At 43.6% G+C, this 25,002-nt stretch overlaps 3 protein-coding genes across 10 annotated transcripts; 1 reads left to right on the forward strand and 2 right to left on the reverse strand.

The window, feature by feature from the left end:
• Positions 1-135: 135 nt before the first annotated feature.
• Positions 136-6,126, reverse strand: LOC4334298 (protein FAR1-RELATED SEQUENCE 6). 2 transcript variants are annotated; one of them, XM_015775435.3, is made up of 8 exons: positions 4,896-6,126; positions 4,115-4,192; positions 3,559-3,618; positions 1,252-3,313; positions 1,052-1,176; positions 841-912; positions 669-743; positions 136-383 (listed from the first exon to the last, which is right to left on the reverse strand). In XM_015775435.3, exons 1-8 carry the CDS (start codon positions 5,916-5,918, stop codon positions 273-275), a joined length of 3,606 nt encoding a protein of 1,201 aa, XP_015630921.1. In that variant the 5' UTR covers positions 5,919-6,126; the 3' UTR covers positions 136-272. The 2 variants fall into 2 exon arrangements, with proteins under 2 accessions (XP_015630921.1, XP_015630920.1); XM_015775434.3 differs by having other exon boundaries at positions 669-749.
• Positions 6,127-13,883: 7,757 nt separating this feature from the next.
• On the forward strand, positions 13,884-21,147 carry LOC4334299 (calmodulin-binding protein 60 B). 6 transcript variants are annotated; one of them, XR_001544763.3, is made up of 15 exons: positions 13,884-14,103; positions 14,219-14,276; positions 14,421-14,557; positions 15,398-15,449; positions 15,539-15,591; positions 15,989-16,470; positions 17,080-17,240; positions 18,018-18,215; positions 18,926-19,109; positions 19,190-19,312; positions 19,541-19,684; positions 19,811-19,892; positions 20,019-20,071; positions 20,209-20,275; positions 20,828-21,147. XR_001544763.3 is itself a non-coding variant. In XM_015777017.3 (15 exons), exons 1-15 carry the CDS (start codon positions 14,000-14,002, stop codon positions 20,887-20,889), a joined length of 1,965 nt encoding a protein of 654 aa, XP_015632503.1. In that variant the 5' UTR covers positions 13,884-13,999; the 3' UTR covers positions 20,890-21,147. The 6 variants fall into 6 exon arrangements, 5 of the variants coding, with proteins under 5 accessions (XP_015632503.1, XP_015632504.1, XP_015632505.1 ...); XM_015777017.3 differs by having other exon boundaries at positions 19,190-19,324; positions 19,557-19,684; positions 20,200-20,275; XM_015777018.3 differs by having other exon boundaries at positions 19,190-19,324; positions 19,557-19,684.
• A 79-nt stretch (positions 21,148-21,226) lies between these two features.
• On the reverse strand, positions 21,227-22,602 carry LOC4334300 (photosystem I reaction center subunit III, chloroplastic). 2 transcript variants are annotated; one of them, XM_015777022.3, is made up of 2 exons: positions 21,520-22,602; positions 21,227-21,412 (listed from the first exon to the last, which is right to left on the reverse strand). In XM_015777022.3, the coding sequence occupies exon 1, from the start codon at positions 22,267-22,269 to the stop codon at positions 21,559-21,561; it is 711 nt and encodes a 236-aa protein (XP_015632508.1). In that variant the 5' UTR covers positions 22,270-22,602; the 3' UTR covers positions 21,227-21,412; positions 21,520-21,558. The 2 variants fall into 2 exon arrangements, with proteins under 2 accessions (XP_015632508.1, XP_015632509.1); XM_015777023.3 differs by having other exon boundaries at positions 21,525-22,481.
• Positions 22,603-25,002: the final 2,400 nt, after the last annotated feature.

The following is a 25,002-nucleotide window of genomic DNA, read 5'->3' on the forward strand; positions in this document are numbered from 1 at the left end:
TGCTTCCTCCTTTCTCTTGCATTTGACATATCCTGTACAACACTACAACTTGACTACACAAGTCCATTCGAGTATCCAGCTGCTGACATTCTTGATGGCACTCTTTTGACCTGCGCACAAGGCTGAATCCGAGACTTAGCCGCGCTCAATTGTTCCACTAACATAGAAAAGCTGCTCAAGCTGGCATAATTTAGTTTCTACATTATTGCCATTACATAATTTACAGCTAGATTGCTAGTACTATGGTACATGCTAGTATATCACAGCGTACATCACAGGAAATCCCAGACTGGAATGGTGTACTGGCTTTGATCCGTGGCTTGGTGACCCAGTTGAGGATTGCTGCTAAGAAACTGCAATGACTGGATGTCCGGAGGTGGGGCCTACACGAAAACACGGCATGCGACCTACTATTAATTTTTGTTAAGCAATTTTATATGATCAAAAAACAAAGGTTAATTCCACTACAAGAAAAGTATCAAATGAGATCATGGGACAGAGTGATAACAAAAGGTTGATTTAACTATAACACACCTACATGAAAATCTTCAAGGGAAATATGTGTATACTCAACGAACACTTGTAGTCTTAGCCTAGTAATTGCTAATGGAATCTGTGAAAGTGAAATCCCTTGGGAAGGGAACATGGGTGTAAGTTATAACAATCACCTGGGGGATTTGTGGACCGCTATGAAAGGGTGGTTGCTGTAGATGAGGTTGCTGGAGAGGAGCAGGTGCTGGTTCCTGCAACTGTTTTGGAGTTCAAATTTGCAAGTTATAAGAAGAACAAAATTGACACTTCTCTTCAGCCATTCATCAATGTAGTCAATGCTCCAATTACCTGCCCAAATGGTGATATGCCAGGAAATCCCTGAAGAGAGCTAAGTCCGAATTGCTGTGCAATATACGGTGCCTGTATATGTGAAGCAACAATATTCAGTACATGGGTCATACAGAGTTCAACTACAAACTACAGTTATCACCGTCTGCACTCTGTTCATCAAAACTGGGGTTTAGGACTGGAGAAAGCAGAAAGCAAATATAAATGTTACCTGCATTATATGGCTTGTTGCAAGAAATTGACTGGTTGGAGTTCTCAGATGATTTGGAATGTCATTTGATATTGTAGGAGGATCAACCCTAAGCGGAACTTCAGCCTCCTCAGGCTCCGGTAGACCTACAACATTTTAATAAGATCAATCCTTGATCTATATAAAATCTAGTTCTGAAGAAGCTTGGATGAAGAACAAACCTTGTCTACCCTTTTTCTTCTTATTTGATTGAAGAGGACTTTGCTGCTGCCGACGCGTATCTACATTTTTAATTTTCTTACTACTTACTCTGCGAGTTTCACTGTTGCTGGCTTCATTCGGAAACAAATTTGGCTGTTGAACTTTCAGTATAGTGCTCAATGAAGATTTATCATGTAACTTTGCTTGCAATAGAAGTTCAACTTGCTCTATAAACTGATCACATTGGCTCTCCATGTATGTATAAGCTTCAATATTTTCGGCAGCTTTTGCTGCAATTTTGTAGAACGTTCGATACAACATGCTGTATCGTTTAGACAACAAGAACCTGGGATCTTCATCTACAGCTTCAAAACCATAGTTCTCCCTCGGAGATTCACTCTGAGCATCCTTTCTCCATCTTTTCAAAATGTAGTGTGGTGGAAGTTCTTTAATATTTCTTACCTCAAGAACTTTCAGTACATGGCAACATGGAATACCTGTGAATTCAAATTTCTTACAGCTACAAACAACCATACATTCTGATGAGTCAAATCTAACAAAATGGTCACGGGGCCTGTTTTTGACAGTTACCTCATACTCAGATATTGGTCCAATCTCACCACAGCAATAAGCCATGCAAGTCAAGGTCAGTTCAAATTCCAACCTGAACATCTCAAAAAGTGTAGGAGTATATGCATTAGCAGCTTGCCAAAGCATCCGCAGAGGTGCTACTCTCTGTGCCATTTGAACCCCAAGGTAGTCAGCTTGTTGTTCAGCTAGGCGTTTGTTCTCCAAAAGTTTGTCATAATTGTTAAAGAAGGATGGGAAATCCGTTTCTTTCTTTAGAAGATCTGCCAGTATAGCATCAGTGTTATTATCACTTCGGAGTGCGGCTGCAATATCTGCACAGAATGAATCACGTCCATAAGGTAAAGCCCATCTTTCTCTATCTGCATACAATTTACCTAGCCACTCATTGTCCTTTAGATTGTACTTATCTGAGAGGATTTCCCAGCTTGACAAGAAATCCCCCTCCTCCTCATAGCCATACAACCACATGCTAAAATCGTCTGCAAAAGTTTCCGAGGCTTGGAAGGCATCCCTTAATATCTTAGTGGCATTTTTATATAAATGAATCAGTGAAAAGCGCTGGGTGGTCCTTGGCCAAACAGAAGCAACTGCTTCACTGATTGCTGTAGATTGATCGATCATAACTGTTTTTGGTTGCTTGCCACTCATTGCAGATTTGAAAGTTTCAAACAACCATTTGAAGGATTCAACTGATTCATCATAAACCAATGCTGCACCAAATATGACTGGCTGCTTATGATGGTTAACACCAATAAACAACAATAGAGGCCTACTATGATCACTTGTGCTATATCTTGTGTCAACACACAGTACATCACCAAAGTAGTGGTAATCCAGAATCGACTTAACATCTGCCCAGAATACATTTGTCAACTGGTCATCTTCATCCACTTGGATGGCATAAAAGAAAGAAGGATGTTCACCTTTCTTCCTCTGCAAATATTCATAAATTGCCTGGGTATCACCTAATTGCATATCTTTTGTGTGCCTTGTCCTTACATAATTTTTATAATCATTTGGTATCAAAACAACTCTTGGTGGATCTGGAGGCTGCTGTAACTTTGCTAATAACTTATGTGATCTCAGAACCTGGATGTCCACCAAAGGAGTTTCAAGATCATGATTATGATCAGCCACATACTCAGTCACTACATATTTGCCACTCACAGTGATTTTAATAGTCATGTGTGCCAGACAACCAGTTCTTGTTTCTGGCCGTGGCTTCTTGGGATCAGTACTGACACTTTTAGAGCGGAATCCCTCTTTAGAACAGACATATGCCCGAGATTTTGTAGTATTTGTTGCTGTTTTTTCCAACCATCCTTTTCGGACGCTGAACCCCACAGTTCCAGCATAGGTGACATAGCAGTCATAGGCCTTGTCTTCATTCAGGAAAACCATTCCAACTTTTGGTTCTCCTCCAGGTCCAGCAACTACTTCCATTTCTGGATCTGGTTCTCCTTCAATTATTTCATCTTCTTTACTCTCACCCTGGACCAAAGAAAACAACTGTATGTGTTAAAGCAATGAGGAATCGAATATAAAGAAGTGGTTCATTTGGAATTTTTTTGGGGTTCATTAGGAATTAATAATGTAAAGTTTAAAGTATAAGCCATTGTTCCCTTTTGTTACCCAATCAAAAATAAGACGGAGGACACAAACAATTAGCTTCAATGCAGCATTGCAGAGAAAAAACTTTTCAAATAAACATACATCATTTCACAAGTGGGTCTTACCTTATCTTCTTTTTTGAGATTTTGCTTTTCAAGACGTTTAGAGCGCCTTTCCGAAGGTTGCTGCAGTGGTTGCCAATTCATGAATATAAGAAAATACAACAAGATGGCATAAATGAAATATCTATGTGGAACCAATATAGAATTAATGTATAGTTTGTGCAGCAGATGCCAAGAAGTGTCACAGAATACACAGTTTGTTTTGATATTAACCCCAGAGAAGTGAACAATTACATTGGTATGCAATAAAAGATTTGTGTATTGCTAATAATTCCTAGTTCAGTAACAAACACAAACTGTGCAAACTACAAATGAAGTGATAGTGCATTCTTTCAAAAAAAAAAAGGAAATTTATATGCCAGTTTGCAAGTGAGTATATCAAGTGCAGTGAGTTGTAAACTGAGTTGTGTGACCTCTAACTTCTGAGGTACTAACTGCTAGATACCAGATGTGTACTATTTTGGCTCTTCTCATTGGCTAATTAATCACGTACTAAAATGGAAAAAAAATACAAACAGAGCATCAGCAATATCCATTAGTAACATGGAAGGGAAGTTACCGTCAGTCCTTCGCTTGACAGAAATCTACCTCCATCACCACGTTTTCGTCTTTCAGCCAAAGCTTGATGTGAGGCGATCTGAAAACGACAAGCATATACTTACCAAGTGAAACTAGTTAACCGATGTGCATGTACCAACTACTGTTGGTATATATCCAGACAATTCAACACTTGTAGCACATGCTTATGTGTTGACATTTCTAGCACAAATGTATATATCCTCACATGCTTTTGTTGAAATTTGAAAAACTATCTGAAATCCTTAAATATGATCAACCTTGCATGCATCACGTATGAAAATGTGTGTGCATGACCTAGCGACATAAATATCTTATATTGCCTGGGCACAATGGTCAGCTTCCAATCACTACAAGAAAAATGACAGCATATATTTCTATCCAAAGCTATATATTGTTCCTGATTTCCAGTTGTGGGCTACAGCGCTTTGTCGCTTTCCTATTTGGATCACTATCCAGTTGAGCGACTGCTAATCATTTTGAGACAACATTGAGTTCAAAACTCTTGACATATATATATGCTCATTTGCATAAATAAAGCATAGCTACCTGTGCAGCTTCTATTAAGTGTGTGACTAGTACAAAAAAATAACTTCCTTCCCTTTCTATGTTAAAAGACATGACGACCAGTAAAATGTCACGTATCAAGCTTCTTACTTTCCATCTTATCAGTGTTCAGTGGTGCCTACATACATTCAAATCTACCCCCTCAGTAATTTATATTCATCTTTGTCACAGCTAATAACTAACTCCAAATATTTTACCTTGGCAGGCCTTGCCGAAACAGGTCTGCTCTGTCGCTTTGAGAGGTACTTACTAACTATCTTCTTCCTCTCCTCATTAGTGTACTGTGATGCCCTCAAACCGAGTTCCCTCAGCACACGTGCCTGCAGGGCATTGCCCTCGGCATCTGCTTTCCTCGGCCTTCCCCTCCCTCTCTTTTCCTGCACTTCCACTTGTACCTCCTCTTCCATTTCCTCCTCCCCTTCCCCTTTCTGCTCCTCAACATCATCACCATCTTGCGCCACCACCTCGTCCTCCTTTTCGGCCTCCAATTCGACAACAGGCTTCTCATCCTTCTCTGTAACATCCTTTTTAGTCCTACCCCTCTTAGAACCCCTCATCTTGCGCGCCTCTTGCCCGTTATTTGGGACTGCTGTCCCGACACCCTTCTCCGCAGAGCTCTCCACTTCGATCACCTCTGAGTTATTTTTCACAGGGTTGGGATTCCTCTTATTATTGGCGCCCCTCTTCCTCTTGCCTGCAGCACCATCCTGCACCTCCTCCTCTTTCAACTCATCCAAACCATTTGCCTTGTTCCTCCGATTGGCGTAATTTCCTCTGGAGCAGAGGAACCTCTGCATGATCATGACGCCATTACCAACCGATCGGCGATTGGAGCCCGTGCGCGCCTTGAACCCCACCCTCTCGCCGTATCCGTAGTAGAACCCCTTGGCGGCGTGCACGGATTCGAACTCCATCCCCATCACCGGCACCGCCGCGGCCACCTCCCCCTCCCCCTCCCCGCACGGCGCCACCTCCACCTCGTGGTTGTGCTCCACCACCAGCTTCGACACCCTCCACTTCCCCCCGACCGCGTCCTTCTTCACCACCTCCATCATCGCCCTGCACCTCTCCTCCACCCCCACCCCCACCCCCACCCCCGCCGCCGACGAAGGCGCTGCCTCCTCCTCCTCCTCCTCCTCATCAGCATCAGCAGCGTCCCCGCCCTGACGGAGCGAGGGGTCCGCGTCCGCGGCGGCGGAGGCGGCGGCGTGGTCAGCCATGAGCGGGGGGGGCGAGGCGAGGCTAGGGTTGGGGGGGATTTGAAATGGCGCGGGGATTTGGGCGGCAAGCGGGCGGCGCGGGGGGATTATATAGTGATCGGAGATGGGAGGGGAGATCGGGTGTGGGGAGGAGGCGTCTTGCCTTGGCTGCGGCGGCCGGCGAGAGGAGGCGAGAGAGTGTGGGGGGAGCTGGGTGTGGATGCGGGGCGAGAGGGGATCCGAGGGAGACCGAGAGGCATCTACTACTCCGAGATGCGGGTACACGGGCTCTGTGACTGACAGTGGTGGCCCACAGGGGGGTATGGCCCGCGTGGCAGTGGGGGTGGACTTGCCGGTGAGTGTGACGTTTTAGATAGGCGGCGGTGGGGCTCGTGGCGGCGACCGGAGGTGGGCGACAGTGTGGTGCCAGTGGGGGCGCGACGCGTGTCCCGAGGCATAGTGGTGTGGGTTTAAAAGGATTAGGATGCCGGATTTGTGCGGGTCCCAAGCGTCAGTGGGTTGGGGCTAGTGATACTGTGGTACAAGTGGACAACTGGATGGCAATTGTCCGATCAAGGTTTATACTCATGCTTATCGGCTAAAATTTGAATTTTTAATCTTAAATTTTGAATTGTTTCAAGGTTTTTTTCATTAATTTTTATTTTTTATCTTTTACTTTTATATCGCTAAGAACACATATATAAAAGTTTTATTCACAAATTATTTTTTTTACAAATATGTTTCGCTTATTCGAAATGATGGCTAGCCTAGCTGGGCTAAATATAATTTCGTTTATTTACCGGATATAATTTCGTTTATTTACAAATATAATTATATCAGGCCTTTAGCTGCCTAGCTGGGCCGTCAGAGAATTTTAACGAGGAAAAGGTCCACTTTGACTCCCTTTAAAATAGGCCGAATCTAATTCGTACCCCTCCACCGAAAATCAGATAAGACAACTTCCCTAACTATTGAAACCAGTGCAATTTGACTCCCTCAGCGGTTTTGAAGAGTGGTTTTGCTGACGTGGCGCTGATGTGACGGTGCTAACCTGGTCTTCATCCCATGTGGCGCCTATGTGGCATTAAAATTAAAAATTATATGAGGGACCCACTTGTCATTAAAATAAAAAAATATTGTGGAGCCCACCTATCATCCTTTCTCTCTCCAACCCTTCTTCCTCCTCCCTCTCTCTCTCCCCCTTGTCTCTCTCTTTTCTTTCCTCTTCCGTGGTGGCGGCGGCAGGCGGCGCTACCCTTGCAGAGACAGCGGGAAATGGCTCCCACTACCGGGGGCGGAGGCGGCTGGGCGTTCGGGGACATCAGTACCGTCCGATTTTCTTGACCCACTGCCATCCCTAGTTGTCGTCGCGTGCTTGACGTGGACGGTGGCGACGGTGGACTTGATGGCGATGGTGGTCGCGGCAGCGGCGGTCGTAGGTGGTGACGATGAGGCGTGGCGCGCAGTGATGCTTCCCGTCACTAGCTGTGCACCCTCGATCGGTTAGGGTTTTGTGGGTGGAGTTGGCGGTGGTAGCGAACCTCGTGCCGTGTGCCGCCCCGGCCTCCACCCTCTATTTATGTGGCGCAGGGTGACAAGGCCCACCAGCCATTGGGCTGGGCGCCCCCGATCAGGGCGCAGGTCAAGATCCCCGTTGTGCCGTTGGGCCCAACGGGGAGGGGATCTATCTAACATGAAGTAGCCCGTCCTGAAGGCCTGGGTGAGGTCGGAGGCGGTGGAGACGGTCGCCATGATGACGCCGTAGGCGGCGAGCCCAGTGACCACGCCGCCGTCCTTGAGCCCCACCCACGCGCCGAATGCGAGGACCACCACCTTGCCGAAGGTGGTCGCAATGTTCATGTCGATGACGCCGGTGACGTACGTGTTGCAGAAGGCGAGCACCAGCGCGACGAGGCAGGCGACGGCGACGTGGTGGTACTTTCAGCTCGGTGTAGAGGCGCAGTACAACAATGGTGGACATGACCGACAGGACCACATACCCGGCGACGGCGGCCACGCTGGGCATCCGGTCACGGACGAACACTTGCTTCTGCCGCCGGTCGTCGAAGCTCTCCGCCGAAAAATCGGACGGCACTGACGTCCCCGAACGCCTAGCCGCCTCCGCCCCCGGCAGTGGAAGCCATTTCCCCTCTCTCTGCAAGGGTAGCGCCATCCGCCGCCACCACGGAAGAGGAAAGAAAAGAGCTACAAGGAAGAGAGAGGGAGGAGGAAGAAGGGTTGGAGAGTGAAAGGATGATAGGTGGGCTCCACAATATCTTTTTTTATTTGAATGACAAGTGGGTCCCTCATATATTTTTTAATTTTAATGCCACATAGGCACTACATGGGATGAAGATCAGGTCAGCACCACCACATCAGCACCACATCAGCAAAACCACCCTTCAAAACCATTAAGGGAGTTAAATTGCACTAGTTTCAATAGTTGGGGAGTTGTCTTATCTGGTTTTTCAATTGAGGGTACGAATTAGATACGGCCTATTTTTAAGGAAGTTAAAGTGGACTTTTTCCTTCTAATGAACCGGTGATTAGGCCGGCCGTCTTGGCTGAATCAGCTGGCATCCGTCCATGGCCCATCTGCAAATGGCCCAATACAAGCTAAAATAGAGGGGCCCGCCTACAAATTTAACATATGCCCTCTAAAAAAACAATTTAACATGCGTAATTTCTGCATCTCAATAGACAATTGAACATTTGGGATTTCATTTCTGTTTCATTAGTCTTTCCCTGACCATTCCGTGTAAGCTGCAGTGTCTGAACTCTGAAACACTTCCATAATCTTCCCATCCCAGGCTTGCACAGAAGATTTCAACCGGAAAACACACTGAACTTGCAGTGCTGATCATTCTCCGAAAACGCAGCGGTTCAGTTCAGATGTTACAAAAAAACCCACTTGTTTCCAGTAGGCTTAGCCAAATCATCATGCCGAGGCAATCGAACAGCACTAATCTACTAGAGACGAGACGAAACAAAAAATAAAGCACCAGAATATTTTATCTCAAAAGAGCATTCAACTTGCCATATTGCATATTCGGGTTGCTGTCTGAACCATCCCTGTCATCGTCTGCCGCCCAGCCCGCCCCGTTACATACGTTGTAGAAAAACGAAGGAAAAATTCTGGTAAAATCGACGGAAAACTAACGGAAACATCACCACACTGCATGACCAAGAGGCTTCGTTTGTTTGAAACAAAATCATCAATTTAAATCAGCCTTTCACACAGCAAGTGCATGGCTGATCGCATTCTTTAACCCCTTTTCCCTGCTTCATCCTCACCTTGGTTATCTTGAGAGGCACGAAAGCATCGAAAATACGCAAATATTGTGTACGTACGTCTCGATCAACCAGGATGAAGCTTCCAAGTAATACCTGGCTAACCAGCGCATAAATATGCCGATCTCGCGAGGCCGCTGCATGCAAACCTGCAACACACAAGAACAGGACTGAGTTGCTGATCATGCGCTTCTCCCGTCTCGTTTTTTTTTTATTGTTTGGTGAGACGAGGGATTAGCGACGGTTTCGATCGTTTTGTTTTGTTTTGTTTTGTTCTACAGTGAGCCAAGTACAGGTCGATCCGTTGGTGTTGGGTTTAGGCCCTGTTTCTTTCAGCTTGGGATTATTATAATCTAGATTATTTGGACTAAACTGAAAGAAACAGACAACTTATTGAAGTAGCTTATTATAATTTGGAGCCCAGCTTATTATAATCTGATAAGCTCATTTAGGTGAGCTTTTTCCAGATTATTGGGTGAAAAATTATCCACCATGCCACCCCACTCTCTCTTTAGACTTGCAAACCCAATAATCTAGGCTCTAATAATCTAGAAAAGAAACAACTAACCGCTTATTCTACTACAGATTATAACAATCTAGTTTATAGTAATCTGACTCAATAATTTAGATTATAATAATCCCAAGCTGAAAGAAACATGGCCTTAATATAATTAAGCGGCTTATTCGTAGCACTTCTGCCGTTAATTTGCTAGTGGTGATATTGCCGCATGCTTCATCAATTTACCAGTGAATCATCAGCTCTGCGCTTTTCAGCTTCTTAGGTCCCGGCCGTTTGAACTAGGGCGGCTGATGGATTATGGCTGAAATTGATTTCGTGATCATTATTTGAGGGAAAAAGTATGAATTACCCCCCTAACTATCGCGGTCGTCCGAAATTCCCCCCTGAACCACAAAACCGGACATTTTTCACCCCCAACTATACAAACCGGACGAATTACCCCCCTCGACCTAAATCCGCGGTGGTTTTGGTCTACGTGGCGTACGCGTGGCAGTCCAGTCAGCATTCTATTTATTAAAAAAATGTGGGACCCACCTGTCATTCTCCTCCCACTCTTCCTCTCTCCTCTCCCTCACTCTTCCTCTCTCTCTTCTCTCACTCTCTGTCTCACTCAACCTCTCTCTCACGCCCACGGCGAGTAGGGCGGAGGGGCGGCGGCAGCGGTGAGCGCGGCGGCGAGTGAGGAAGGGTGGAGGGACGGCGGCGGCGGCGAAGTGAGCGCGGCGGCGGAGGAGGCGAGGCGGCGGCGGCGAGGCGAGCGTGGCGGCGGAGGAGGCGAGGCGGCGGCGAGGCAGGGCGGCGGCGAGTGAGGAAGGGCGGAGGGACGGCGGCGGCGGCGAAGCGAGCGTGGCGGCGGACGAGGCGAGGCGGTGGCAAGGCAGGGCGGCGGTGGCGAGGCGAGCGCGGCGGCGAACGAGGCGAGGTGGCGGCGAGGCAGGGCGGAGGCAGGGCGGCGGCGGCGGCGGAGGAGGCGAGGTGGCGGCGAGGCAGGGCGAAGGGGCATCGGCAGCGAGGCAGGGCGGAAGGGCGGCAGCGGCGGCAAAGCGAGCGCGGCGGCGGAGGTCCACGCCGGCGACGGGATGAGGACGACGACGGATGGGGATGACCAGCTTGCTCATCTAGGCGCCGTGGAACTCCTTGCCGCCGCTCGTCTTCGCGAAGACTCCGGCCTCCCCGTCCTTCTTGACGACGCCGACGACCTCCGCGCCGCCGCTGCTGCTGCCCTGCCTCGCGATCGCCTCGCCGTCGCACTCGCCGCCGCCGCCGCCCCTCCGCTCTGCCTCGCCGCCGCTGCCCCTCCGCCCTGCTCACCGTGCGCGTGAGAGAAGAGAGAGAGAGGAAGAGTAGTGAGAGAGAGAAGAGAGAGAGGGGAAGAGTGGGAGGAGTATGACAGGTTGGTCCCACATTTTTTTAATAAATAGAATGCTGACTGAACTGCCACGTGTGCGCCACGTAGACCAAAACCACCGCGGATTGGATCGAGGGGGGTAATTCGTCCGGTTTGTAAAGTTGGGGGTGAAGAATGTCCGGTTTTATGGTTCAGGGGGTAATTCAGACGACCGCGATAGTTTGGGGGGTAATTTGTACTTTTTCCTTATTTGAGGGCACAAATTAAATGAACAAATTGAATATCAGGAAGTTGAAAATTTTGTTTTAAAACTAACGTTTTATATGAAATGCCAATGAAGAAAGTTCTCGAATAAACCATACCATTTAGCTTTTTAATTAGGAAGTATTCCCGCGATAATAATCCATAATCCACCTACAGTTCCAAACGGGATTAGTGAGTACGATCACAAAATGTACGATGATTTGAACAATAATACCTATGGAGAACTGACTGAACTGTGATGATACATAATTATGCTTGCATTACTGCTACCAATCAGTACTATATCGATAATAGTGGCAGCCCTATAAAAAAAGCTACTTCCCTAATCATAAATAGTTGACGTTTCGAATAAGTTTTGGTCAAATTTCAACCATCATTAACACCTCAAATTCTTGTTTTTTTTAAAAAAGACTACATGTGTAGATTTATTTTCAAAAGCACTATCATAATATTTTAAACCAATTAGATTTTATAAACCATTTCTCAAATAAAACTGATTGTTATTTGATTTGAAAAGCACTACCATAATATCATAAGCTTATTAAATTTTATAAACCATTTCTTATATAAAATTGATTGTTATAGTTTTAAGGGTTTGACCAAATCTCTTATTCTAAAAATCAAATACTTATAATCAGGAGGATACAAATTTCTTGAGATAACGTCGATCAAGAGGGAGAAAGGAGTTATATATGAAGTATAATTCTATAATTCTATAAGTTTCAAAAAAAAATCTATAATTCTATATTTCCAGTGATCGATGTATCTTAACCTTTTTCTGTATACTCGTGTGTTTCAAAGACGTGCATTGATTTCAGGAAGCGTTTCTGTGTTTAGTTTGACAGCGCAAACAAAATCATCCATCCTACAAATCTGAACATTAAGAAGCATTAGAAAGTACGTGAACATACATGAGTACCGAAAGTTGTGTGATGAGAGCATTTGATGTCAACGTATTTTTACCGGGCCAGCCCAAGGAGACCGACCAATTTCATTAAGCTACAAATACATCGATAATAAGATGTCGAAAAACAGGGTCCCAAAAGTACCAACAGCACCTCCCGCAAGTAAGGCCCTATTTAGGTTCTAAACAAAAAAAATTTTCATCATGTCACATCAAATGTTTAGACACATGTACGGAGTATAAAATATAGATAAAAAACTAATTAAACATATTGCATGTAAATTACGAGACAAATCTTTTAAGGCTAATTGAGCCATAATTTAACAATGTGGTACTACAGTAAACATTTGCTAATGACGGATTAATTAGGTTTAATAATTTCGTCTCGCAGTTTTCAGATGGAATCTGTAATTTGTTTTATTATTAGTCTACGTTTAATACTTCAAATGTGTGTCCGTATATCTGATGTGACACGCCGAAAATTTTCATCCGCGAATTAAACAGGTCCTGAGAACTAACAGGAACTGCTCCAAGTCGATATCATTCTTAAGGACTCACATTCTTAAACATTCTAACTTTTTTTTTCTAAATGGTAAGTAACTACTGAATACCAACAATGCGTTATATTTTAGGGTAGTGATAGTAGAAATAAAGTATCACTCTTCCTGTTTTATATTATAAGCAGCTTTGATTTTTAAAGTTAAACTTATATGATTTTGATCAAATTTATAGAGAAAATATAGCAACTCTCTTATAATACGAAGTTAGTTTCATTAAACCTAATATTGAATATATTTTTACATCGTGTTTGTTTTTTGAAAATGTTGGTATGTTTTTATATAAATTTAGTCAAACTTAAAAAATCAACTTAAGAAAAGTTAAAACGATTTACTCCCTCCGTCCCAAAATATAAGCATTTATAGCATACAAGTCAAACATTTTTAACTTTGACCATTAATAGCAAACAAATGAAAAAATCAATAATGCAAAATTAATGTTGCTATATTTATCATTAAACAAACTATCATAATATGCAACTCTTTTTTTATTTAAAACATCTTACTTTAGTAGGTATTATTGGTCAAAATAACATATCGGAGACAGTGTCAGGGTCTAAAAATATCTTTATTTTAGGACGGAGGGAGTAGTTTATTACTCCTACCTATATCTCTCAGGCTGTGATCCAAACTTCAGTCCTTTTACATCACATCAAACTGTCATACATACACAACTTTTCAGTCACATCATCTCTAATTTTAACTAAAATCTAAACTTTACGCTGAACTAAACACAGCCTCAATGTGTAATGTTTAGTTAATTTGAACTAACCAATGTTAAATAAAAAAACAGAGAAAGTACTAAACTAACATAGATGTCAACGTCGAGGCCGACGTGGTCGTGGATACCCGAGCTATAGCTCCCAATCTCCCATGCACCACCCGGCCCACGGGCCAATCCAAAATTTCCACCACGCCGCGTTGGTGCACAACGCGGTAGCCGGTAGGGGGCGCTGCTTCCGCCCCGGTTGAGCGCCACCGAGAGAGAGCCAGGCACACGAAAGTTTCGTCTCCAACACGACAACCCCCACATTTTTCCTCTTCCCTCCACTTCGCCCAATCCCCTCATAAAAGCGTGTGCAGTCCATCCCACTCAGAATCCATCGCCCACCCCGCCATTCGCTGCTGCTGCTGCTGCTGCTACCAACTACTACCACCACACCACCTCCGCTTCGCTTCTTCCCCACCCTCCCAAAACCTCCCCAAAATCCGCGCGCGATGTCACGGAAGCGCGAGCGCCCGCTCGAGGTCGTCGCGCCGCCGGCGACCCCGCTCTCCCCGAGCAAGCGGCTGCGGCGGGCGGGGCTCGTCGTTATGTGGCTGTGAGTTCCCGCTCTCGTCCCTCCCCCCGCTTCTGGTTCCTTCCCCCTCCCCCTTGGAATAGCGACTCACCAGTGCCGGTTGCGTTTGGTTCGCGTGGGATCTGTGCTCTTGCAGGCGCAGGAAGCCGAAGCCGGTCGGCGTGGAGCAGATGGCGGCGCGCCTGATTCGGCAGGTGGGTTGTGGTCTCTGCATTTGGGATCGTCTCCCAATTAGTTTTCTGGGTGATGGTTCATGTTAGTTGATTCAGTTTTTTTTTCTTTGGGGGGTGAAGTTGGTTTTGATTTAATTAATTTCTACTACTTCATTCGTGCAATAGATGCAAGTGCAGATGGTCAAATTGTTTATGCTTCTCATGTTTCTCGTCGCGCGCCTTGGCAACGTGGAGAGGCTGCTTCTCGAGCAACCGTATCTGATCCGAAGGTTGCTTGAGGAGCACTTTGGTATTTTTCAGAGGTTTGCTTCTGTTTACTCGAGTGGAACACATACATTTTTTTTACAAGCATGAAATTCGAGATTCATTGTCGGGTTTAGATGTTACCAGTGAACGCTGCCAGCTCGTTGTCGACAATGCATCGGTAATCATTATGGGGGCGTGACTTGGGGGAAGTGGAGGAGGTTGGATTGGGGGTATAGTATAGGGTCTCAACACGCTCACAATTTCTTCTATTTATTTGAGAACCAAGTTCCTCCTTGGTTGCCATCATTTTATTGGATGTGTGTTGGGGGTAGTAGAGAGAATTTAGGGGTTTTTATTTTTGAATGATCCAAAAAGTGCGTGACACTTTTTTTTTTGGAAAAAAGCTATATGCTTGAATCTGATAGCGGGATGGTCTGTTTAAATTTGGTTGGTTTACCTGCAAATCCTAGAAAAGTACTGGAATAAGTGGAATTCCTCCTCTGTAGAAACCAACTGGAGAAACTTGCTTATTAATTGCATAATTGCAGTAATAACTGTCAGAAATGAAAGGCAAAACATTACAAAGCTCCACTAACTACTTCCCGAGAATTATCTGAAACAGTTCTTGACCATTTTTTTCTTGGCACTTATGATTTTGAACATCATAGTCCTGTTTTAATTTCAGATTACCAGGTTACCTACATACCATCTAGCAAATAAACCAGGATAGAACTTCTGTTTTTCCCCAAGTAACAGAAACACCACCAAAATATGGATAAAGCGTTGTTCTCTTGAAATTCTTTCTTTGTATCTGATCTCAAACTTTGAATGTTACGGATGTGATAGATAAATGCTACCATCATTAATTTGGTCTCTTATTGTTTCTTATCCAAAAGATCTTTGATGGAATCCATACAAGATACGGTTCGCAAGGCTGTCCACTCAGAGGCCAGTATTTTGGACCTTATTCACGTAAAATGTGTGATCTATCTATACATATGCTTTGTCTTAACTCCTTTTGATATGTCATACAACAGATGAAGGAAAGACAGACAACATTACTTTCTGGAGGTGCTTATCAGCATCCAAGGTATCTGCCATTTTTGTATCTTCTCCTAAAATGTTGAAAACTAGATGGGCATTTAAATTCCTCTATTAAGGCACTTTAAAAGTTTCTTGATCCATGTCATGATCCTAAAAACCAAGAAAATGAAGTCGTGTTATGCATTCTAACATTTCTTTGGTGCACAAATGAACCTGAGTGCACTGCAAGTTCTACCTATGAACTGCAAACATGTCCAAAAGGAACATAATAACCAAAAGGAACATAGGAACCAAAACCGTGCGAGGAGCCCTACCAAACTGGCCCTAAAGATACATAGGAAGAATGCTTAAGAATGTGCTCTGTTGTTGCGATGGAGTGAAAGTGTACTATGATATGTATTCCATGTACATGTATTAATCTCTCATTGTATCTCAAATTGTAGACCAAATATATCAGAAGGTTTTCCACAAACTGGAGGGAGCACTAGAATGGTTAAGTTATTTTTTGTTGATGTTGAGAGACCAGAAGACCCACTTTTCACAGGTTCTCCAGTACAATGGCAAAATGGAGCCAACGCTAAAGTTGCAATATTTGAAAATGGGAGTCAAATCACACAGGGTGGTCTTTCTAAACTACAAATCGAGATTTTACCAGTCCATGATGATTTCTTCACTGAGCGAGGACCAGCAAATTTCACCAAAGAGGAATTCAACAAGCAGATATACATGTGCAAAGGGAAAGAGTCAGTATTGAAAACTGTCAATTTAACAAATGGTGAGGCCAATCTTGGTTCCTTCTTCTTTACAGAGAGTTCCCATGGGAAAAGGTTAAGATTGGCAGCAAGAGTAAAATATCAGGATCTTGCAGTCAGGGTTCAGGAAGCAACCAGCTATTCTTTTGTTGTCAAAGACCGTCGTAGTAAATGTGAGTATCCACCTGTTCATTTTAACATCAGAACCCTTTTGACCATACATGATTGGAAACTCCAATACACGATGTATGTTTCTCACAAAATGCAGCATTTTCTATGCCTAATCATCTGAAGAACATGATACTCGCACAAGTGGCTACCAAGATAATATAGACAAAATATTTATAATGAACATATTATATATATTTCATTAGCTATTCTGGTCTCGTACATGCAATGGCACTTTTCTAGTGAAACGAAGTTTGCCACTTGTCTTGCACTTTTAGAAGGGAACACCTCCAGGTCTGAGTTCTGAAATAAACAGTATGCAATCCTAGTCCTTTGACGTCTGTTATACTTTTGTTGATCATTGGGGATTTTCTTATGACTTACAATGTCTTGCGCAATGGAAAAAGGTTCAGATCGCTGTAATTTTGTACAATAGACGGTAAATTAACAGTACGCACAGCAAGTTGTTTCACTTTGCCAGGTACACATGTGGTAAATACCCCTAGAACTAATTGCAAAGATGGACAAACTGAACCAATTGCATACTAGCAACCAGCAATAATTGTGTACATACATCTTGTCTTGACACAGCCAACCTTATTGCCTACTTTCAGTAAATAAAAAGAGCAATTCTCCATCTAAGGAAGAAGGGATTCATTGTTTGAAGAAAATTTCCCTAAAAGGAAAACGTTGCAATGACCTTGCGGGCAAATATATTACTAAGGTGAAGCATTTGATGCGCTGTTACCACAGAGATCCAGCTGGTCTCCAAAAGGTAATTATGCAATTGCTATGATGTTTCTACAGTTACCGTTTCTTCAAATTACCTGCAAAAAGTATATACTATCAGTTTGTCAGGGAACAGTATATTGTTCATATTCCAACTAAAAAAATGCCACAGAAGTGAACTGCGAGATGCTACTTATCAATTTTTGGGAAATGGCTGTAGCTTGCAAAAAGATACCTCCGCCTCCTAGCCTTCAGTAGAAAAGTCCCAAGATATTTTATAACTTAAATTTCATAAATATGAATGTTAGTGCTATAAACAATCGGCCTGTACTTGCTATTCGATATAGCTCCTATGAACCATACTCTACGGAAGTTTCTGTAATTACCTTTTCTCTTTTCTTCTTCTGTTCCTTGTGCAATATTTGTTATTAGTATTAGGTATGCTGCATGTAGTTTAAACAAGATTTAAAACACAAATCATGTGTGGAACACAACTACTTACCTTTCACATGCTGAAGGGTTAAAACGTGGCGGTACTTGCCGCTTGCACTAACGTTAACCCAGACATTCTTGTAGGTGCAGTACACATCAGAATTATTATAATAATCCAATTTATTAAAGATTAAACCAAGTTGATCTATTTTACATTTCATCATTCAGGTATACTAATTGGAATAAAATGTTCAGTGAACATCAGTTTTGTTTATTTACCAAGTTAATTGCTTACTTTACCTTGTAATACCATGTTTGCTCCTGAAAGGAAAATTGCTAGTAATGCTATATATATTCACGTGCTAAGAAACTCACATCTTCTTGCAACCAGCTTACTGGCATGAAGAATGAAGATTGGAATACCATGATTAGTCATGCAACCACGTCTGATCCTGGGGATGAGATCCATTCTTACAGAGTTGAGAAAAATACTATAATCTTCTTCAATGATTTCTTTGCTCTAGTCGGTATGTCGGTTGATGGCTCCTATGCTCCTTACCACGCCAACAATCTTAATCAGCTACAGCAGGTATTTATTGAACACCATTCCGATGCAATTAAAATATTGACATCTGTTTATATTCACAAAAATAGTACTCCCTCCTTCCCAAATTGATCATCATATAACGTAATCCAAAATATCTCAAATTGATCATCATATAACCGCATGGACACAAATTTCATCGGAATACAATTAATGCAGCATGAGAGAATGTGTGCATGCTAGGGTGTAATTGGCATGGTGTTTTAATCGATGCATGCATTATGGGAGAATGTGTGCATGATGTCTTGATTGATGCGATTTAAATTATCTTTGATCTTGGTGCATAAATATATATGATGATCATTTTGGGATGGAGGGAGTACTAGTATGCTGGGCCTACTAACAATTGCAAATATTATCAACTTGTACATCAAGATGTAATGTTGGAACACATGACTAACCTATATGTGGCATTGCTGAACATAAACATGGGAGAGTCATATAGTCAATTTGAAGACCAATGCATAAAACAATTTGGGAACATTATTTATGTTAAATCAGATATTTATTTGTGCTATGGAGTATATCGTTGGCCATAAGTTGATAAACCCACTCAATGATGATTAAAATGTGTTGTTGTCTGTGAGTACTTTTGTAGTGTTCCACCCTACCTATATAAACGTAATTCCAACTTTGAATCCTAGCCATTTATAATATAATGTGATGGAATGACATAATGGAGTATTTTGTTACAGCGTAAAATGAACAAGTGGAAGGAGTCTGCGTATCAGAAATTTGAGGAACTGGAGAAGTTGGGGTGTCTTATTCCTGATCATGTCATGATCAATGGCCAACCTGTTCCCGTGTCTCCAAAAAATGATGCCAGTCATTCCATACAAGCCAACCCAACATGCTTTAATCACCAGATTGCACTTGAAGGTCTTTTATATATTCATTATGATCCATACAAAATCCTAGTCATTTCATTTTACTCAAGATTCAAGTCGTTGCGTAATTAGGTCAGGGACATCGATTTCAACAGCAGAATGGATTTTCAGCAGTACACGTATTTACTCCATACAATGTTGCTGGAACTTCCACACAACTAAAAGAGCCGTTGCAACAGTATCCTTATGAACAAAGTATGCATGAAGGTCAATACTACTCCCTCCGTTTCATATTGTAAGACTTTCTAGCATTGCCCACGTTCATATAGATGTTAATGGATCTAGAGATATATATGTGTCTAGATTCATTAAGATCTATATGAATGTGGACAATGCTAGAAAGTCTTACATTGTGAAACGGATGAAGTATATACCTGCTTAATTTTCACTGAACACCCTCCAAGTTACTATAACTGTTCATAGTTTCAACTTGCTTCAGAATCTGGTCGGGAGGGTCCTTCTATGCAGCATAATGGAACTTCTTACTCTCTGACTGAGGAAAACATCTTGAACGGTCTAGGCTCTGGCTTAGTACAATCAACTATCCTATCTCAAAATACTGCAGTAGTAAGTAAAAACGAAATTGAAATATTAGGACATGATATTTTGTCGTGTCCATCTCTTTCTAAATGAAGATTGAAATTCTTTAGTTGGTAATTTCTCGTTTATGACTTGAAATGTTTCTGTATATAGGTCCCAGGTGCAGATCCACGGCACAGTGGATATGCCAGCACCTCTACAGCTGACGCTGCTGGTACTTCTTGTCCTGTAACAGGTGTGCAGCTACACTGAAACTCTTATAGTTCAACAGTACATTTGCAGTGAACTCGATCAACTCAAACCACTTTTCTACATTATGTATTTGCTGGGTGATGAAATGTTGATGTTGGAATTTCCTCAGATGGAGTTGGTCCATGGGACTATCCGATTTTCAGTGATCTGTATCCAAATGTAGTAAGTACTTTGCGCTGAATAAGTTGAACATGCTATGGGATTTACTTCAAAGCAATGTGCTCAATCTGAAGCAATGTTGTCAGTGGCTTGTTTGGTGTTTTTTCCTTTGTTTGTCATGACATTTGTAGATGTTCCAGGAACCGTCAGGACTAATCTATGGGCATGTGGTGGAGGCAGACCAGGCCTTTCTCCCAGATAGCCACGGTATGTGTACCCACGGAGAACATGGCAGTAGAGTATGAATACTTTCGTAACAGAAGTTTTGGTGCTGTTGAGTTTCTATTTGTATGCTTCTTTTAAACTGCTTTGACATGTTATTTTCAACTAAATATAGTTCCAATTTCCTAAAGTGTGCAAAATAATGTCTTATATTCATAATAAATTGGGTGAACTCAATATGTTATTAACAATAACAGAATTGCTTCGCCCCCTTTTGATACCAGCAACCTGAAACAGTATATTATTCGTTACGAGAAACTGCTAGAACAGGTTATACATCTAGATCTAGGACTGGGAGGGAACTATTACTCCAGTTCATGGCACTCTGAATTTGACACGCTCTTTTCAGCAATACTACGAGCATCTGCTTTAGCTTTCCTCAAAATGAATAGAAGTTGAATTGTGCGATTACCAAATTGCTGATGTACTTACTGGCTACTTAAGAATTTTTTGACACAATACTAGCCACTTAAGATTAGGATTGAATTTAATATCAACCTTTCGTTTCGTGCCATGACAGTGTGTTTCTCATTTCAGAACTGGCAAATGCCGACAACCAATTTACTGGAGGTAATGATGATAGTGCTCCATTTGACTGAAATCACCGCAACAAGTTATTGTCTACTCTCAACCATACTAAAGTGTTCAGTACTTCCAGTGTGATTATAAGTGTGTAGTAGTTCGTAAATATAGTAGGGACATATTATGTCAGCTATTCTTTAATTTGTTCCGCTCACGTTAAATTTGCTGCCTGCACATTTGGCATAGTTTGTTTGTACTACTGAATACTGAGATCAAATATTGATATTGATGCACTACGCCTAATTCAATTCAATTAATCTAGTTTGTCCCGGTCAGATGAGTTTCTATCTACTTTATGCTGGAGTACATACGATTGAAAATCTCTCTGCAGCTGCAGCGACAACAGCACGAGAATTGCACGAAGGAATTGTTCTCAAGAATCTTAAGATGGTAAATACACACAAGAGAGAGGTACGGTATACAAGACTTAGTTTTTCTTAAGTACAACAGATCTTCCATTCCTCCATGATCCTATCAGCTTCTACACCCAAACCACACAAATCACCATGCACGAGCCCTCTTCCTCCACTGCCAAATCAACTGCAAAACAAACAAGAACACATGCCACATTACTCTTCCATTTTCATGAGACAAACAAGGTCACAAGCACATCATCCACCATGTGATGGTGCATGGCCATATCTCACCTCACCTGGGGCTTGAGTAGCCAAGCATCCATGTGGTGATCAGTAGCCGATGTCAGCGTCGTCGACGACGAGGTTGCCGGTGATGAGCTCACGGTAGGCGGCGACGGGCCAGATGAACCCCCTCGGGAGGAGCTTGACGGCGAGCTCGACGTCGATGATGATCTCCCTCATGGCCGGCTTCTTCTCGCCGCTGATGGCGATGAGGTAGCTCCTGCCGACCCAGCCGATCCAGCCGGCGATGTAGAGGAAGAGCAAGCCCGGGGTGATGAACTCGCCCCAGTGCCGCTGGTCGCCGCTGACGATGAGGTGCGGGAGGCCGTCGGCGCCGCAGAGCAGGCCGAACTTGCCGTAGTTCTCGAAGCGGCGCTTCGTCTTCTCGATGGTGGCGTTGATGGCGAGCGCCGGCGCGGAGTCCGGCGCGTACTTCTTGAGCGACGACTGGAGCTTCTTGATGGACTGCTTCTCCCGCTTCGCGAACGCCTTGGACTCCTTGCACGGCGTCAGCCCGGCGATGTCGGCGGCGGCGGGGGGCGGCGACGTCGCCGCCGAGGAGAGCAGCACCGAGGACAGCGCCAGCGCCGCGGAGAACGTCTTGGCCGACGCCGCCAGCGACTGCGCCATCTCGCCGGCGCCGCCGTTGTTGCCCGACGCGGAGCACGACACGGAGAACCGCGCGGCCGGGGACGACGGCGCGCGCGCCAGGCGCGGCTTGGCGGCGAAGGCGGTGGATGCGGCGGCGAGGGCGGCCATTGCTGCTGCTGCTGCTATCGGCGAGAGAGAGTATTTGCGATCGGAGTGGGTTTGCGGGTTTGTATCGTGTGGGGGGGGGGGGGGGGGGGGGATAAGGGGGAGGAGGCGGGAGCGGGTGAGGCGGGGATAAGGGGGGAGTGAGGTGGGAGGCGGGGATTGGCGCGGGGGAGTCCAGCGTGGACGTGTGGGGGGCGCGGCCGTGTGGAGATGCAGATTTTGTGGGGGCTCGGTGCTTTCGGCCTTGTGGCTGCCGCGGTTTGAAGATGATTTTGTTTGGCTCCGGCTGTGTGCCTGTGTGTGCTCGCCATATGCACGTCGTGCCTGCCAGAGTCTCGATTAGGATTTTGTTCACGGGGGTTCCCATTTCAACGAGGGGAAATAAATGGTTCTGGAGATGTCCATTTCTACTAGAGTTACTTCCTCCGATCATAATATCTGGCGTTCATGATAGCATTTGATTATACTTATTTAAATACTAACCGCTCCTTTATTATAAGGTGCCAAGTGATCAGTAGTGCTAGTTATCTCAATTAGGATTCTTTATTTCCCGGAAAAAAAAGGATTCTTTATTAAGCTGAACAAACATCGAACAATTAGGGCCTGTTTAGTTCCCCAAAATTTTTTCCCAAAAACATCACATCGAATCTTTGGACATATGCATGAAGCATTAAATATAGATAAAAAGAAAAACTAATTGCACAGTTATGGGGGAAATCGCGAGACGAATCTTTTAAGCCTAATTAGTCCGTGATTAGCCATAATGCTACAGTAACCCACATGTGCTAATGACGGCTTAATTAGTATCAAAAGATTCGTCTCGCGGTTTCCAGGCGAGTTCTAAAATTAGTTTTTTCATTCGTGTCCGAAAACCCCTTCCAACATCTGGTCAAACGTCCGATATGACACCCAAAAATTTCCTTTTCCCCAACTAAACACACCCTTAATCCACTATTTCACACAGTAGCGTAGTACCACACCCGTTCTGCGCCTGCACGCTACGCGAAACCTGAAGCCCCCGCGCGCATACCAGCTGGGTCGTGTTATTCGATCTCACAAACACAAGAACTCAAGAAGTACCAATAACATTTCATCCATGGACTGTACGGTTCGCAAGGCTGTCTCGCGAGGTTTCGCTCTAGCAGCAGAGCCGAGCTGCCGATGGGTGGGTGGCATCTGAAATCGATGCACTTCAGTGGCTTCAACCGAGCGCTATCTGTGGATCTCTCAGCTGGAGTAATACTGGAGCCCATGGACACTTGTGCCCGCTCCGCGTATTTCCTGATGCCACCCATTTCTACCCGGGCACACTAGCTACTGGAAAATTTAACCGCCGTGAGGCGAAACCAGATGGCCAATATACCAGAGGAAGTGGCGATGTGTGAGAAGAAAAGAAGACTCGCCATATATATGCAAAATCTCGTTTAGGATTTGTTTACTGTGTTCTCATTCCAACAAGGGAAAGAGAATAGATAAAGCTCTAGTTATATGGTTGTTGCCAAAAGATATTTCGATCATTATTTTAATGCCAGCCTCTTTCGAAGAAGAGATAAAGCTTTACAAAAGACGGTTCAACACTTGTCCACTGTGCAAGATAAATCTGAACAAATTTTAGTTGAATTCAAACATTTAGAAAACTCAAAATTTGCTCGAAATTGCAAAAACAGAAATTGCCAAAAAAAATTAAAAACTAAACAGATTTTGCTAAACTTAAACAACCATTTGCAATTTTTTTTGATTTGTATAATTGGTGACAAGTTTTGAATTTTGTAAAGTATGTTTAAATTCAACAAATATTTGTTTCCATTAGAGTCTTGCACATGGTCGCCCAAGGGTAAAATTATCCTTTGCAAAATTTCCAAGATATATTAAAATAGTGGTTGGAATGTCTTTTGCCAAACAACTATTCAACTCCTTTAAAAAAGAGTAACGATGGTGTCAGCAAATATGCCACCCCATCTATTCCAATGTAGATTTGGTGCTACCCCTTAAACTTCTTGATATTAAAAATAACTAAATATAAATGGATGATCACAAATAATAATATTACATCGAGGTGAATTTCTATGACAAAAAGATAGGTAACACATTAATGTATTTTCTCTTATCCGTATCCAAGCACGTCATTCAACTAGTAAAACTAGAACATCAGCAAATTTTACCTTTCTCTTTCTTAGTAACATGTTAACTTAGAATTCAACTGCCCTGGGGATGTTCCCTCGTGAAAAACTCTAAAGAAAACAATAGAGTATAGTGGCATCTATTAGTTCATCAAAAATCAAGTTTAGATTTGATCTATACATTGGAAACAAAATAAGACAAATTCGAGTGTGAATGGTATGTTACTATATATTCATACGCTGAATTTTTTTTATCTCAATGTGTGAGAAGTTGAGTTTGGACAAAACTCAGAATTTTTGTACAAACTATCAAGTAACATGTAGCCGACACATTTCATCCATGAACCACACAGCATGTACTGCTCGTCCACGCAACTCGCCCGTCTCGGTTTTGCTGTATAGCAGCGCCGCAACACAGCTGCTGATGGATGGACGAGCTCCGAAACCAACGAGTTCTCTCTATGTCGTTAGCCGAGCACTTCCGTCGGTTCTCATCTCCACTTTGGTGCTTCAGCCAATGGACGTAAGCGTATGGAAAACGGCCGCCGTACGCTCCTCGTGCTTCCGGATGCCACCCATTTCTACCCCGTATGGTACGCTCGCACTGCCATACACG

Source organism: Oryza sativa, chromosome 3, assembly GCF_034140825.1.
Source record: "Oryza sativa Japonica Group chromosome 3, ASM3414082v1".
Classification (NCBI taxonomy): Eukaryota; Viridiplantae; Streptophyta; class Magnoliopsida; order Poales; family Poaceae; genus Oryza; species Oryza sativa.